Raw genomic sequence first — 14,870 nt, forward strand, 5'->3', positions numbered from 1 at the left:
TCTCCCGCTCAGTTGTAGGACATTTTACTGGTTTGCTTGTTTCTCTTTATTTGCTAATGTATAATCATTTGGGTCCTGCAAAATAGATGGGGGTTTCTGGCACATCTCTGTTTTCTGGTTTAGGAAAGCAAGATTTAAATCTCTCTTAGGAGGGCAGAGTCACAGAGCATGGGTTCATGCTTAAAGGTAAATACATGAGCACTGAGCTGTGCAGGAAACATTTATTGAGTTCTTTTTAGACGACAGGACCTCTACTAAGTGTTGGAGATAGAAATGAATAAAATATTTTCTACCCTCAGAATGTTTATAGCATAGTAGAGAATGTAGTTTTCCAACTCCCACTTTCTCTGAGGCTGAGAATCTGTGACCTGAGAGTTCTTGTGTGCTTACATGGAATCTGAAGAAGCATGTGAAAGAATATGTGTTTTTGGTACTTAGAAATTGAGTTATAAATTATTTGCTAAGTTTTCCAGTAAAACAAATTTCTCCCTACCTACCACAGTAGCTCATGAAGAAATACAGTAGAATGGAGAGGCTCAATTTATAAACCATTACTGAACTTGGCCATATAAAATTGAAACTAGATTTTTATCCTGGCAGTGCCATTTCCTGGTTACCCCACACTAGTCCCTACACCTCTCTAAGCAGCAGTTTCTTCACCTAAAAAATGAGGTAATTTTGCTTACAATCTTTTGAGCTCGTGCTTGAAGTTGGATGAGCCCTGAGCCATGAAGCTGATGTTTACAGAGTTCCTGTGATATATCTGGACCTGTGCTATTAGACTATTATGGAATACCACATAGTAGATGTACCTATTGTAGGGGGTCAGTAGTTATAGTTCTCCACTAAAGTCTGAGCATTTGGTATTGTGGTAGCTTGATGAGAGATAATCAGTGATGCTCTTGCCAGTACTAAAGAACCAGAGTGGAAAGAGTCTAGCCAAGTTGCATATAGTTAGTGAAAGAATAGATCTAGGATGGAGGACCAATAGTCAGAATAGTTGAAATTTTTCCAGAATTGGTGAAAGATGTGAATCCTCAGAAATCCTGACCAATGTAAATAAAAATAAATCCACATTTGACACAAATTGTAAAACTGTAGAACATGAAAAACAATGAGAATGTTAAAAACAACTCAAAAGACCAGTTATTTACAAACAAAAAGCTGTCATATCACAGCTGATTTCTTAGCAGCAACACTGAAAACCAGGAAACACTGGAACAATATTTTCAAAGTGATGAGAGAGTAATTGACAGACTAGAATTTTAAACCTACCTATACTATAAAGAGTAGTATAAAATAGATATTTTCAAAGACACTAAGAGAAGGTACCATTAACAGACTCTTGCTAATTTGAACTGCTCAAGAATCTACTTCAGAAAGAAGAAATTGAACCTAAAATGGAAGAAATAAGATCTAGGAAGGAATGCTGAGCTAAATAATTGGTCAACATGGGTTAAATCTAAATAAATATTGGCTCATTTAGCAATAATGATTGTCACATGTTTAGACTTTAAGTCAAGTGTGTTTTGACAAAAGATATCATTAAAATAATAGAGGGGCACCTGGGTGGCCTCAGTCAGTTAAGCATCTGCCTTCGGCTCTGGTCTTGATCCTGGGGTCCTGGGGTCCAACCCCACATCAGGCTCCCTGTGGGGAGTCTGCTTCTCCCTCTGCTCCTCCCCCTGCTGCTGTATGCACACACTCTCTCGCTCTCAAATAAATAAATAAAAATAAAATAATAGAAATAAAATGTATAACTTCTAAACTAGTAATGGAGGGGTAAAAACGGAGGACATGTTGGAAAAAATCCAAGAAAATTAGGAAAATAGCACAGAAACAAATAGGAAAACACCATAGAAAAAGAAGGGGTAAAGAGCTGGGTGGGGGGAATCCCTGGGTGGCTCAGTGATTTAGCGCCTGCCTTCAGCTCAGGGCATGATCCTGGAGTCCTGGGATCGAGTCCCACATTGGACTCCCTGCATGGAGCCTGCTTTTCCCTCTGCCTGTGTCTCTGCCTCTCTCTCTCTCTCTCTCTCTCTCTGTGTGTGTGTGTGTGTGTGTCTCTCATGAATAAATAAATAATAAAATCTAAAAAAAAAAAAAAAAGAGCCAGGGGTATCATTAAAAAAAAGAAAAAAGGGATCCCTGGGTGGCGCAGCGGTTTGGCGCCTGCCTTTGGCCCAGGGCGCGATCCTGGAGACCCAGGATCGAATCCCACGTCGGGCTCCCGGTGCATGGAGCCTGCTTCTCCCTCTGCCTATGTCTCTGCGCCTCTCTCTCTCTCTCTCTCTCTCTCTCTCTCTCTCCCCCTCGCTGTGTGACTATCATAAATAAATAAAAATTAAAAAAAAAGAGTATCATAAAATGATAAAATGAATCAAAATATACTAGCAATTAATAGTAAATGTATTGTGAACACTGATAGAGATAGTGATTAATCAAGTTGAATAATAACCTCAGATTTAGTTATGTGCTCTTACAGGAAGCACATAAAACATAAGGATTTGGTTTATAGTTAAAAGGATGGAAAAAAGATAATCCAGGTGAATATTAACCAAGAAAAGAGATATAACAATATTTTTATAAGATAAAACACACTTAAGATAAAAAAGCATTACTGAGGATAAATAGGGCTGCTGTATGATATAAAATGAAGTAGTCATCAGAAAGACAGCTAAACTTTTATGTACTTAATAACCTAGCCTCAAGATATGTGAGGCAAAAGTGGACAGGATTACATGGAGATATCCTTTTAGGGAAGATATTAACACACCTGTGTTAGTAATTGATGTATGGAGCTTATTTTGAAAATTAGTAAGGATAACACTTATTCAAGTGTTACAAGCATAAATGGAACGTTATACAAATTGATCATGTATTTTTCTAAAATCAACTTTCAGTAAATACCAAATATTGGGGAGCACCTAGGTGGCTCAGTGGTTGAGCATCTGCCTTCGGGTGAGGTCATAATCCCAGGGTCCTGGGATCGAGTCCCACATCAGGCTCCCTGCTGGCAGCCTGCTTCTCCCTCTGCCTATGTTTGTGCCCCGTCTCTGTGTCAAACAAACGAATATTGGTATCAACAGATCATATTCTAAAAAAAAAAAAAAAAAAAAAAAAAACAGATCATATTCTTTGACCACAATACAGTTAAGTCAGTGGCGAACAATCAAAAACAGCTAACCAAAATATCCTGTATTTCTAGAAAATTTAAAATACATTGTAAATATGCATGATTTTTTTTTTTTTTTTAATTCCTGATAGTCATAGAGAGAGGAGAGAGAGGCAGAGACACAGGCAGACGGAGAAGCAGGCTCCATGCCGGGAGCCCGATGCGGGACTCGATCCCAGGACTCCGGGATCACGCCCTGGGCCAAAGGCAAGCACTAAACCGCTGAGCCACTCAGGGATCCCCTATGCACGATTTTTTAAAAAGCAGTCATGATGGATAGCAAAAAAATAATTAAAATGGAATAATGAGTGGTACGCCTGGGTGGCTCAGTGATTGAGTGTCTGCCTTCAGCCCAAGGCATGGTCCTGGAGTCCCAGGGTCAAGTCTCACATCGGGCTCCCCGCAGGGAGCCTGCTTCTCCCTCTGCCTGTGTCTCTGCCTCTCTCCCTCTCTCTGTGTCTCTCATGAATAAAGTCTTTAAAAAAATAAAAGAACAAAACCAAAGATGTTTCTTTGAAAAAAACAATTAAAATTGTTGAACATGGTTAAATTTTAAAAAGAGAAGGCATAAGCAATGTAAAGAAGGGGGGAAAAAGTGTATACTTCAAAAGGGCAAATTTTATAATACATGAATTATATCTCAAAATGGAAAAAAGTTGTGAATAACTTCATGCTAATAAATTTTAAAGTGTCAGAAAATTAACAATTTTCTTTTTTATTTTATTTATTTATTCATGAGAGGCAGAGACATAGGCAGAGGGAGGAGCAGGCTCCCTGCAGGGAGCTTGATGTGGGGACTCCATCCTGGGACCCCGGGATCATGACCTGAGCCAAAGGCAGATGCTCAAGCACTGAGCCACCCAGGTGCCCGGACAATTTTCTTGAAAATATAATTTAACCAAAACTGATTGTAAGAAAACTTGAAAAATCTGTAACTATTTAAGAAATTGAAATAATTAAAAATCTGTCTCTCTGTGAATCAGTTATATAACCCAGGCCCCAATAGTTTTCCATGTGAGTTTACTAAACATTTAAAGAACAGATATAGGGGGCACCTGAATGGCTCAGTTGGGTAAGCAGCTGCCTTTGACCCATATCATGATCCTGGGATTCTGGGCTTGAGCCCCCTGTCAGGCTCTCTGCTCAGTGTTGACACTGAACACTGAGCAGAGAGCCTGCTTCTCCCTCTGCCCCTCCTGCTCATGTGCTCGCTCGCTCTCATTCTCTCTCTCTCTTCAAATAAATAAATATAATCTTAAAAAAAAAGATTCAAATATTCTTCCAGAGCATAGGCAAAGGAAGGATGCTTTCCAGCTCTTTTTTTGAAGTTATTTTTAATCTTGATGCCAAAACTCAGAGACATGAAGAGAGGATAATTAAAAAAAAAAAAAAAAGATTTTATTTATTTATTCATGAGAGACACACAGAGAGAGAAGCAGAGACACAGGCAGAGGGAGAAGCAGGCCCCATACAGAAAGCCGGATGTGGGACTCGATCCAGGGACTCCAGGATCATGCCCTGGGCCAAAGGCAGGCGCTAAACTGCTGAGCCACCCAGGGATCCCCTATTTTTTTTAAGATTTTTTAAAAATTCAGAGACAGAGCATGCATGGCAAGAGAGAGGATGAGTAGGGGGAAGGGGCAGAGGGAGAGGGAGAAGCAGACCCTTTGCCCAGCAGGAAGCCTGATGCATAACTCAATCCTAGAACCCTGGGATCATGACCTGAGCTGAAGACAGATGCTTAACCGACTGAGCCACACAGGAACCCAAGAGGATAATATATTTTCACTTGTTAACATAGATGCTAAAATCCTAAAAAGTCTAATAGTATCAGAAATTAGAAAGATACGGAATAAGAGTAGTTGTCAAACTGCTAATTGGAATATAAATTGGCATAACTACTTTTTTAAAGTTTATCTATTTAAGAAATCTACACCCACCATGTGGGGCTTGAATTCACAACCCCGATCTCTAGAGTCTCGTGTTCCTCCCACTGAGCCAGCCAACCACCCTGGTATAACCAGTTTTTTGAGAGCAGTTTGCCAATATTTAGTAAAATGGAAGATGCTTATACTTAAAATCTAGGAATTCTAAGTATATAATCTAAAGACACATGTCCACAAGAACACATAACATTGTAGAGTTGTAAGAATGAAAATTTGGGGCAAGGAGAGGGAGAACCTGAGAACTCTACCTATTCATCAGCAGGAGAATGTATGGGTTCTGTTTTTGTTTTTGCTTTTTTTTTTTTTTTTTTTATGATAGTCACACAGAGAGAAAGAGAGGCAGAGACACAGGCAGAGGGAGAAGCAGGCTCCATGCACCGGGAGCCCAATGTGGGATTCGATCCCGGGTCTCCAGGATTGCGCCCTGGGCCAAAGGCAGGCGTTAAACCACTGCGCCACCCAGGGATCCCTGGGTTCTGTAAAATAGATCACCGTTATAGCAGTCCAGATGGATGGATCTCAAAAAGTAATATTAAGTGAAAAAGGAAACTGAAGAAGACAGAGTGTGGTACCACTTACACAAAGATTAAAAGCATACTAAACATGTTATAGTTTACCTACATATGTAGAAAAAATAAACATGTATGGAACTATTAATTCCAATTATAAGAAAGGGAATGGAATGAGATTGGGAAGGAAGGGGGGCTTTTGTGTCTATATATGTATCTGAAGGGAATGGGGCAAAATGTTACTTAACAAGGTAGATGATGGGTACAGAAATTTTCCATACCTTTTCATATCCTTGAAATATTTAATTTAAAAACAAATGTGCCAATTCCAGTACTCTATTCTAGGGATTTTCTTTTTCCTTTAGGACTAATAAGGATGACCAGCCCTGCCACTGTTATGATACCCCAGAGTGTAAATGTGTCATCTTCCATGATGGCACCAGGCCCCAATTCAGAGCTGCAACCCAGGACTCCTCGCCCTGCTTCTCAGTCAGGTAATGACCTCTAATCTTTGAGGATTGAAGAAGCTGGACCTAGTTGCAGAGATTATTAGAAAATTCAGCTGTCCCTGATATCAAATTCGTAGGCCACCAATTCTTTACAAAATCTTCCCTGTTTCTTCAAGCTAAAGGTCATCATTTCCTTCTCAGAATTTCTCATTCTCTTATCAGTTATAACCCAACACTCCTAAAAATGGATATGTAGTTCTGGATGATACTTCATGGCAGAGAATTCTGTAGTAAGTTTGGTAAGAGCATTATGGTTTACCCTCCCTCCTAGAGATTCAGAATTAACCTCTTGGAGGCACTGAAAGTCCTGCAGGAAAGAAACCTAAGATGGTTAGGTTCAATTGTTACCAAAACTAATTGACTATATTTTGTTTTGTTTTCTTACAACACTAATAAACATAGTTCCCCAGAATATGCTTTAGAAAACACTCCTCTGCATTTTATGCTGTTATATCCACTTTTGAACCATAAACTCTTTCTAGGCAGTAGTCTCTTTCTGTCATCTTGGTATGTTGCTTTGCATATAGAAGGTGCTCACAAACATTTCCTGAAGGTACCAGGGGGACTTCGCTCTCTATATGCAGAATTGCTAAGACTACTACTGTAAGATCTAGGTTGTAGTAATATAATTATTGCTTTGTTGACTGTCTTTAAACAGATGCAATGGATCCACTCCTCTCTGGGCTCCATTTACAGCCACAGAATCATCCCTCAGGATCTTTAGCTCCCCCGCACCACCCAATGCAGCCTGTCCCTGTGAACAGACAAATGAACCCAGCCGGTTTTCCCCAGCTGCAGCAGCAGCAACAGCAGCAGCAGCAGCAACAACAACAGCAGCAGCAGCAGCTACAGGCAAGACCCCCACAGCAACATCAGCAGCAACAGCCACAGGGAATTCGACCCCAGTTTACTGCCCCAACTCAGGTGCCTGTTCCTCCAGGCTGGAACCAGCTGCCTTCTGGAGCCCTTCAGCCTCCTCCAGCCCAGGGTTCTCTGGGCACAATGACTGCAAACCAAGGGTGGAAGAAGGCTCCCTTGCCTGGCCCAATGCAACAGCAACTCCAGGCAAGACCATCCTTAGCCACGGTACAGACACCTTCCCACCCTCCCCCTCCATATCCCTTTGGCAGCCAGCAAGCCTCACAAGCCCATACAAACTTTCCTCAGATGAGCAACCCAGGCCAGTTCACAGCTCCTCAGATGAAGAGCTTGCAGGGAGGGCCCTCCAGGGTCCCAACCCCCCTGCAGCAGCCCCACCTCACCAACAAGTCTCCTGCCTCCTCACCTTCCTCCTTCCAGCAGGGATCCCCTGCATCCTCCCCAACGGTTAACCAAACTCAGCAGCAGATGGGACCAAGGCCACCTCAAAATAACCCACTTCCCCAGGGATTTCAGCAGCCCGTCAGCTCTCCCGGTCGGAATCCTATGGTTCAACAGGGAAATGTGCCACCTAACTTCATGGTGATGCAGCAGCAACCACCAAACCAGGGGCCACAGAGTTTACATCCAGGCCTAGGAGGTGAGGAACACTGAAGCTATTTGTGTTGGTAAATTTACTGGAGATAGATCTTAATAGAACTTCAGTATTTAGAGTTAATGGAGGGAGGATATAATTATTTGGCTTTGTGGATATAGTGGTGACACTTAATATAAATTAGTTAACTTGATGTATTATGCAGCATCTTATTGGTTACATTTAAGCTAGCCCTCTGGATAAAAATGCAGGTAAAATTCAATATAGAGATTTCCATTTTGTTTTTCAAATTATTTTTACTTGTTCTTGGACTAGTAAATTAAGATGTCCAGAAGAAACATGCATTTTATTAGCTTAAACTGCTCAGCTGTTGAAAAAAATTAAGATTATGCAATAGAGCAAAAATGAAAAGATAAATACAGGGTCTTTGGGGAAAAATCCCTTCAAGTTTCCGATTTTGATAATCTTAGTAAAGTAGTAAGCATGGTATTTGTTATATTTGATTAAAGTGTTAAAGGGGAGTAAGTTCAGAAATCATTAACTTTTATAGTTTTATAATGCCAATGCCTGCTCCTTAGAGAGGGAATTCCACCAGTTATACCTAAAGGAGATTTATTTATTTATTTTGTAAGGTGCCTCTTGTATGAAGAAAAAGCAATGGAGCTTAATGTGTGAGAGGTAAAACGATTACAGTAAAACTTATCCATCTCCATGTTTATTATTTATTCTTATTAATCATTGATCTAGTGCACATGAATGTGCTTGGAGCTTTTCAGTAAGGTATATAGAGTGTCAGTAATACTGTCATCTGATAAACATGTCCCCACCAAAAGACACCCATTGCCTACCCAGAAAAAAACCCTTGCATCTTCAGTGCAACATAGCAAAGGCATGTTCTCATGGTTTCTGGTGAAATTAAGTTGCTCATCAGTCTTTTCACTCTCTTGTAATTAATTTTGCTGACGTGCAGGCTATAATATTTGAATCCTAAGAAGTTTTTAGAAAATGCAAGAATGTTTTAGTTCCAAACTTCACTGTTCTGGGCATCTAGCCCTGGATCAGTGGAAGCTGGGTAGTCCCTCCTGCAAATGTGATTACTGATTTAATTACAGTGGAAGCATGCAAATGGGGACTTGTCACTGCTAAAGAAAGGACAAATGCATATTTGTCTACAAAGTGTTTTTCAGGACATTGAAAATTTGGTCCTTAAAAATAAATGGACTAATACAAAAATTTTTAAGTGAGCTTTAGGTCTTGATGCTTTCATAGAGCAGATGATGTGCTCACCTAGGTGATCTGGCCACATCAAGGCCTACATTATAAACAATGAGTGGGTTCTGAGATCCTCCTTCTTACAGATCTATTTTCTGAAATTAAACTTTCATATAAAAGGAAGTAATATGTTTGTAAGATTCCATTAGAGCATGGCTTTTGGTACCATAGCTGTTGGAATTACAACAAACCTTAAAAGGGGAAGGCATGATGATGATAGCTTCACTTTGAAGCTCCTATAGATTGTTTCTAATCTCCTATCTCTTCCCAAGAGACAAGCACAATATTGGAGGAAAATTTCCACAAAGGAGATTGTCATCCATTTCCCTTAATGGAAAAAAATCACCTATTATTAATATCAGGACCCAGCTCTTTGTTTTTTAGTACTTTTGATCAATTTGTTTGAATAAAAGAGAATTTAGCGTATTCCTTTGGTGCCTGTGTGAAAATATGTAAAGTTTTGGGGTCTGTTGTATTATCACGAAAAGTGAGCCCTAAACCTTGCTGTGACGTGGCCTCAGATCACATTTAGGGAGCAGATTGCCATCTCTTCCTTGGCATGTTCTAAGTGTAAATTTTTAGTATTTATTTTTCATCTTGACAATGCTCATGTAAGAGATTGTGTTGATTTTTTTAACCATCTTTCCCAACCTTATTATTAAAGATCCTACCAGTGTGACAGAGAGCTAAGCCAGTGGAGACTTCATGCAGCTCATCCTTCCTTATTCATTCCACATCTAAGCAAGAGTATAAATTTGCTAGGTAACTGCCTTACTCATTGTTTTCTATTAAGGAATGCCTAAACGCCTCCCACCTGGCTTCTCAGCAGGACAGGCCAATCCGAACTTTATGCAAGGTCAGGTGCCTTCGACCACAGCAACCACCCCTGGGAATTCAGGAGCCCCTCAGCTGCAAGCAAATCAAAATGTCCAGCATGCAGGTTTGTTTTCTGTGCTTTATTTAGCCAGCATTTATTGAACATTGTATGTTAGATACCATAATAGACAATAAGAATATGCAGATAAATATAAGTTCTGATCCTTCTCCTTAATCTCAAACCCAGTTATTCTTTCAGGGCAATAACTAATATAGCAAACATAGATACAGTGTCTTGGGAACCTAAAGATACCTAAGGGAAGAAAATGAAACTTGAGTTCGAGCAGGGGTCAGCAATTTTTTTTTTCATAAAGGGCCCCAGTTAGTAAACATTTTAGGCTTTGCAGATTATATGGTCTCTGTCGCAACTACTTAACTCTGCTGTTATAACACAAAAGCAATATAAGCAACAAAAGCAACATAAGCAATATGATAAATGAGCATGGCAGTGTTCCAAACACTGTTTATTTAGAAACTGGCAGTTGGGGATCCCTGGGTGGCGCAGCAGTTTAGCGCCTGCCTTTGGCCCAGGGCTCGATCCTGGAGACCCGGGATCGAATCCCACGTCGGGCTCCCGGTGCATGGAGCCTGCTTCTCCCTCTGCCTATGTCTCTGCCTCTCTCTCTCTCTCTCTGTGTGACTATCATAAATAAATAAATAAAAATTAAAAAAAAAAAAAGAAACTGGCAGTTGATTTGGCCCATGGGCCATGGTTTACCAGCTCCTGAGTTAATAAAAGAGCAAAAGGCATTTCTGGCAAAGTAAACTACAGGTAGAGAAGCACATGGCATTTTGGGGAACTGCAACTTTTACAAACCTCTCTATGGTACATGTTAGCTATGTTTATGCAGAATGTTTATATTCTGGTTTATCATGTAGTGTTTGAAAACCAGACTCAATCAATATAGATTTAATGCCAATAGTGTATATAAGAAGAAATTTTGGAGAAGAAATACGATGGAGCAGAATGGCTAAAATGAATTTATAGAGCAGTATGTATGTGCCCAGACCTCAAGTTTCTGGTTGCTTAGGTCACATGACTAATCTTCTTGTCCTTTCTCATTTAGGCAGTTTGGACTGAAGTAGTACAAAAATTTTCTGTGGAGAACTCCCCATTCCTACTTGGAGTTAATTTAGTTATATGGTTCCAACTCTAATTGTAAATCACTGAGGAGCAAGAAAAATTCTAACTTAATTTTTTAAAAAGTTCAGACTATTTCTTGAAGGGTAAGAGAAGAGTAGGGCAGTCTATTTGACTTTCCCCATCTGTTAATGCAAAACTGCATTCCTGAGTTATGTGAATTCATGAGTTTTATAGGAAGTTATAAAAAAGTAATAAAATCATTCATAATTCTTCCACCCAAGCACCAGCTATTTTATATTTTTATATGGTGCCTTCCACATGCACATATTGCATGTGGAATAAAGAGAAAGGCAGCTTTCTCTATTTATCATAAGACAGTTCTACTCTTGTTTCTCATTTTCTGTTCTCTTACCCTACTTTATTTCTCTTGTTAGCTTTTACTTCTTCCTGAAAAAAATGCTTTTCTGCCTGTTACTGTCTCTTGCTAACTCCAAAGAATCAGGGATTTGGTCTATCTTGTTTATTGATATTACCTTAGCACCAAAAGTGTCTTGTACATATTAGGTACTCAAATAATTATTGATTGAATGACTATACACTTGCATACAGTGTGTGTAGTATATACAATGGCCATGGAGTTCAAGTTAAGAGTTTCTAAGGCTGGGGGCATCTGGGTAGCTCAGTCACTGGAGCATCTGACTCTTGATTTTGCTTGAGTCGTGGAATCAAGCCCAGGCTCCCATGGAGCCTGCTAGGGATTCTCTATTTCCCTCTGCCCCTTACCTGATTCACTTTCTCAAAAAAATTAAAATAATTTTTTAAAAAGAATTTATAAGGCTAGTTTAGAAAATCTTCTTTGGGGTTCAGAAAAACTCTGGGTAATGTGAACAAAGGATAGTTTGTCACCTGCCTCCCTGGCTGGAGCTTGGACTGATCTCATAACTTCATTATGGCTGCCACTTTCTAGTTCTCACTCTAAAGTGACAAATAAAAATAGAAATAAAATAATCTAGAGGGTTCTTCATTAAAACCAGGGAGATAATGCAAGCAACTATAGGAATATCCCAAAGACCCAACAATAAGAAAAAACTGCAGCAAGCCAGTGTCTAAATTAGTGTCTAAATTAGAAATAAAGAAAAATAAAGAAAATAAATTAGAAATAAAGAGAAGAGTAGGACATGTCCCATGTGATCAACCAAGGACTGCCACAGGGGAGTGTCAGTAAAGTTTTAACATCCCTTATTAACTGTTCTCTGCCTGCATCTTCTGGGTTGTCTGTCAGTTGAGTCCTACCAGCGGCTCAGTTTCCAATTAGGATTAATTTTTTTACCATATCAGGACAGAGAAGACCTGTCCTCAGGACATACTAGGTCTTCTCTTCTTTCACATGCAACATCCAGATACCACACATATAATCTTTCAGAGTCATTCATTTTCCAGGAAGCATTTTTAATGTCTTTTCAACATTGTCAAGATTTTCCTAAGAGAATGCATCACACCATTGTTTCCTAGACTAATCTAAAGCAGAGCTTATTTCACTAACCTACAGTGCTTTTCATTAATTTTTTTCACCTTAAAGTAGCTACATGTCAGTTTTAAACAATGAGATGCTGCCTTTCTCTTTATTTAATCTGAAAGAAAGTAAGCTATTCATCTTCAAAATGTTACCTTTAAGTACCAAATAGGAGTAAAGAAACAATGAGGATGTGAACAATCATTCCACAGTCATATCTCCATACTTAGAAAGGCCACAGAAAATATGTCAAGCACAGCATATATGTTTTTGTTGGTCAGTGGACATATGGGTATAATGGATGTTTTTCCAATTAATAATTTGAATATCTTAATATCAATGACTCTTTCTTTCTGAAACTGTCCTCTCCTTTTCTTTTTTTAGGTGGTCAAGGAGCTGGTCCTCCTCAAAACCAGATGCAGGTGTCCCATGGGCCACCAAATATGATGCAGCCCAGCCTCATGGGAATTCATGGCAACATGAACAGCCAGCAGGCTGGTAGTTCTGGGGTTCCTCAGGTGAACCTGAGCAACATGCAAGGCCAGCCTCAGCAGGGCCCACCGTCTCAGCTGATGAGCATGCACCAGCAGATTGTGCCCTCCCAGGGCCAGATGGTCCAGCAACAAGGAACCTTGAATCCTCAGAACCCTATGATCCTTTCAAGGGCCCAGCTTATGCCTCAGGGCCAGATGATGGTGAACCCTCAAAGCCAAAATCTTGGGCCCTCGCCCCAAAGGATGACCCCACCCAAACAGATTCTTCCCCAGCAGGGCCCACAAATGATGGCACCCCATAACCAGATGATGGGGCCTCAGGGGCAAGTTTTACTCCAACAGAACCCAATGATAGAACAGATAATGACCAATCAGATGCAGGGGAATAAGCAACAGTTTAACGCTCAGAACCAATCCAGTGTCATGCCGGGACCAGCACAGATAATGAGGGGACCAACTCCAAACATGCAAGGAAACATGGTGCAGTTTACGGGACAGATATCAGGACAGATGTTGCCACAGCAAGGGCCCGTGAACAACAGTCCATCTCAGGTTATGGGGATTCAGGGGCAGGTCTTGCGACCACCAGGGCCCAGCCCACACATGGCCCAGCAGCATGGTGATCCTGCTACTACAGCAAACAGTGATGTCAGTTTGTCTCAGATGATGCCTGATGTTAGCATGCAACAAAGCAACATGGTTCCCCCCCACGTGCAGGCCATGCAGGGCAACAGTGCCTCGGGAAACCACTTCTCAGGCCATGGGATGCCTTTCAATGCACCTTTCAGTGGAGCACCCAATGGAAATCAGATGTCCTGTGGTCAGAATCCAGGCTTCCCGGTCAATAAGGATGTCACACTAACAAGCCCATTGTTGGTCAACTTATTGCAAAGTGACATCTCTGCAGGCCATTTTGGGGTAAACAATAAGCAAAATAATACCAACGCAAATAAACCGAAGAAGAAGAAACCCCCTCGGAAGAAGAAAAATAGTCAGCAAGATCTAAAGTAGGTTGTGATAGTTTCACCTCAAATCTTATTTATTTCTTTGTGGACAACTTTTTTTGATGAAAAATTTTAAACATATAAAATGAGAGCAATATGAAATCCCTGTGCTTCAACAATTATCAGCTCATAGTCTATCTTGCCTTTATCCCTCCATTACCTTTTTGATTATTTTAAAGCAAATACAACTGTAACTATTTCAGTACCTATGTATCTCTGAAAGATAATGATGGTTGTTGGTTATGTTTTTTTTTTTAATGAATACCACTAACACATAGAAAAACTAATATTACCCTCATATTCTCACATATTCAGTGTTCAGATTTCTCAAATTATCTTAATTCTTTTTTTATAGTTTGTTCAAATAAGGATTCAGACAAGGTTCATACACTGCAGTTGACTGTTATATGGAGTTTCAGGGGGATTGTGGCACACAGAAACTGAAAAGTAGCCAGTGCTACCACATTGCACCTCCACAAAGCACTTCAGGCTCGTAATGACTGTTGGGGAGCAAGAAAGGCCAAGTATGTTTTAGAGATGAAAGCAATTTATGGAGACCCCCTGCTGTCTCAAATAGAAATAGTTCTTTGAGGATGCTTGGAAAGCTCAGCCAGTAGAACATGCAACTCTTTATCTCAGGGTCATGAGTTCAAGCCCCAGGTTGGGTATAGAGATTACTTAAAAATAAAATCTTTAGGGGCATGGGGAAAAATTAAATAAAATTTTAAAAATAAAAAATAGATGGGTCACCTGAGTGGCTCAGCCAGTTAAGCATCTGGTCTTAATCTCAGCTCAGGTCTTAATCTCAGGGTCATGAATTCAAGTCCTGTGTTGGGCTCCATGCCCAAGGACATGGAGTTAACAAAGAATTAACTTGGACAGCTTGGGCCCAGCATGGAGTCCACTGTAAAATAAATAAATAATTAATTAATTAATTAATTTTCATACAGATACATTTCCTTTTAAGGATCTCCATTTTGTTTTTTAAAAAGGGGGGGGCAGTCATCCCTAGAA

The 14,870-nt window shown here is 40.1% G+C and overlaps 1 protein-coding gene across 15 annotated transcripts in view; it reads left to right on the forward strand.

The window, feature by feature from the left end:
- The window catches only part of NCOA6 (nuclear receptor coactivator 6), an 85,571-nt gene that overhangs the window by 44,218 nt on the left and 26,483 nt on the right, over nucleotides 1-14,870 (forward strand). For 8 of the 15 annotated variants that reach the window (XM_072736052.1, XM_072736055.1, XM_072736053.1 and 5 more), the window contains 4 exons: nucleotides 5,996-6,124; nucleotides 6,798-7,658; nucleotides 9,679-9,825; nucleotides 12,743-13,859. In XM_072736052.1, coding sequence (XP_072592153.1) covers nucleotides 5,996-6,124; nucleotides 6,798-7,658; nucleotides 9,679-9,825; nucleotides 12,743-13,859 — 2,254 coding nt within the window. The remainder of the gene's footprint in view (nucleotides 1-5,995; nucleotides 6,125-6,797; nucleotides 7,659-9,678; nucleotides 9,826-12,742; nucleotides 13,860-14,870) is intronic. The other 7 variants (XM_072736060.1, XM_072736058.1, XM_072736063.1 and 4 more) reach the window with 2 other exon arrangements.

The sequence above is a fragment of the Vulpes vulpes genome, chromosome 14, assembly GCF_048418805.1.
Source record: "Vulpes vulpes isolate BD-2025 chromosome 14, VulVul3, whole genome shotgun sequence".
In the NCBI taxonomy this organism is placed as follows: Eukaryota; Metazoa; Chordata; class Mammalia; order Carnivora; family Canidae; genus Vulpes; species Vulpes vulpes.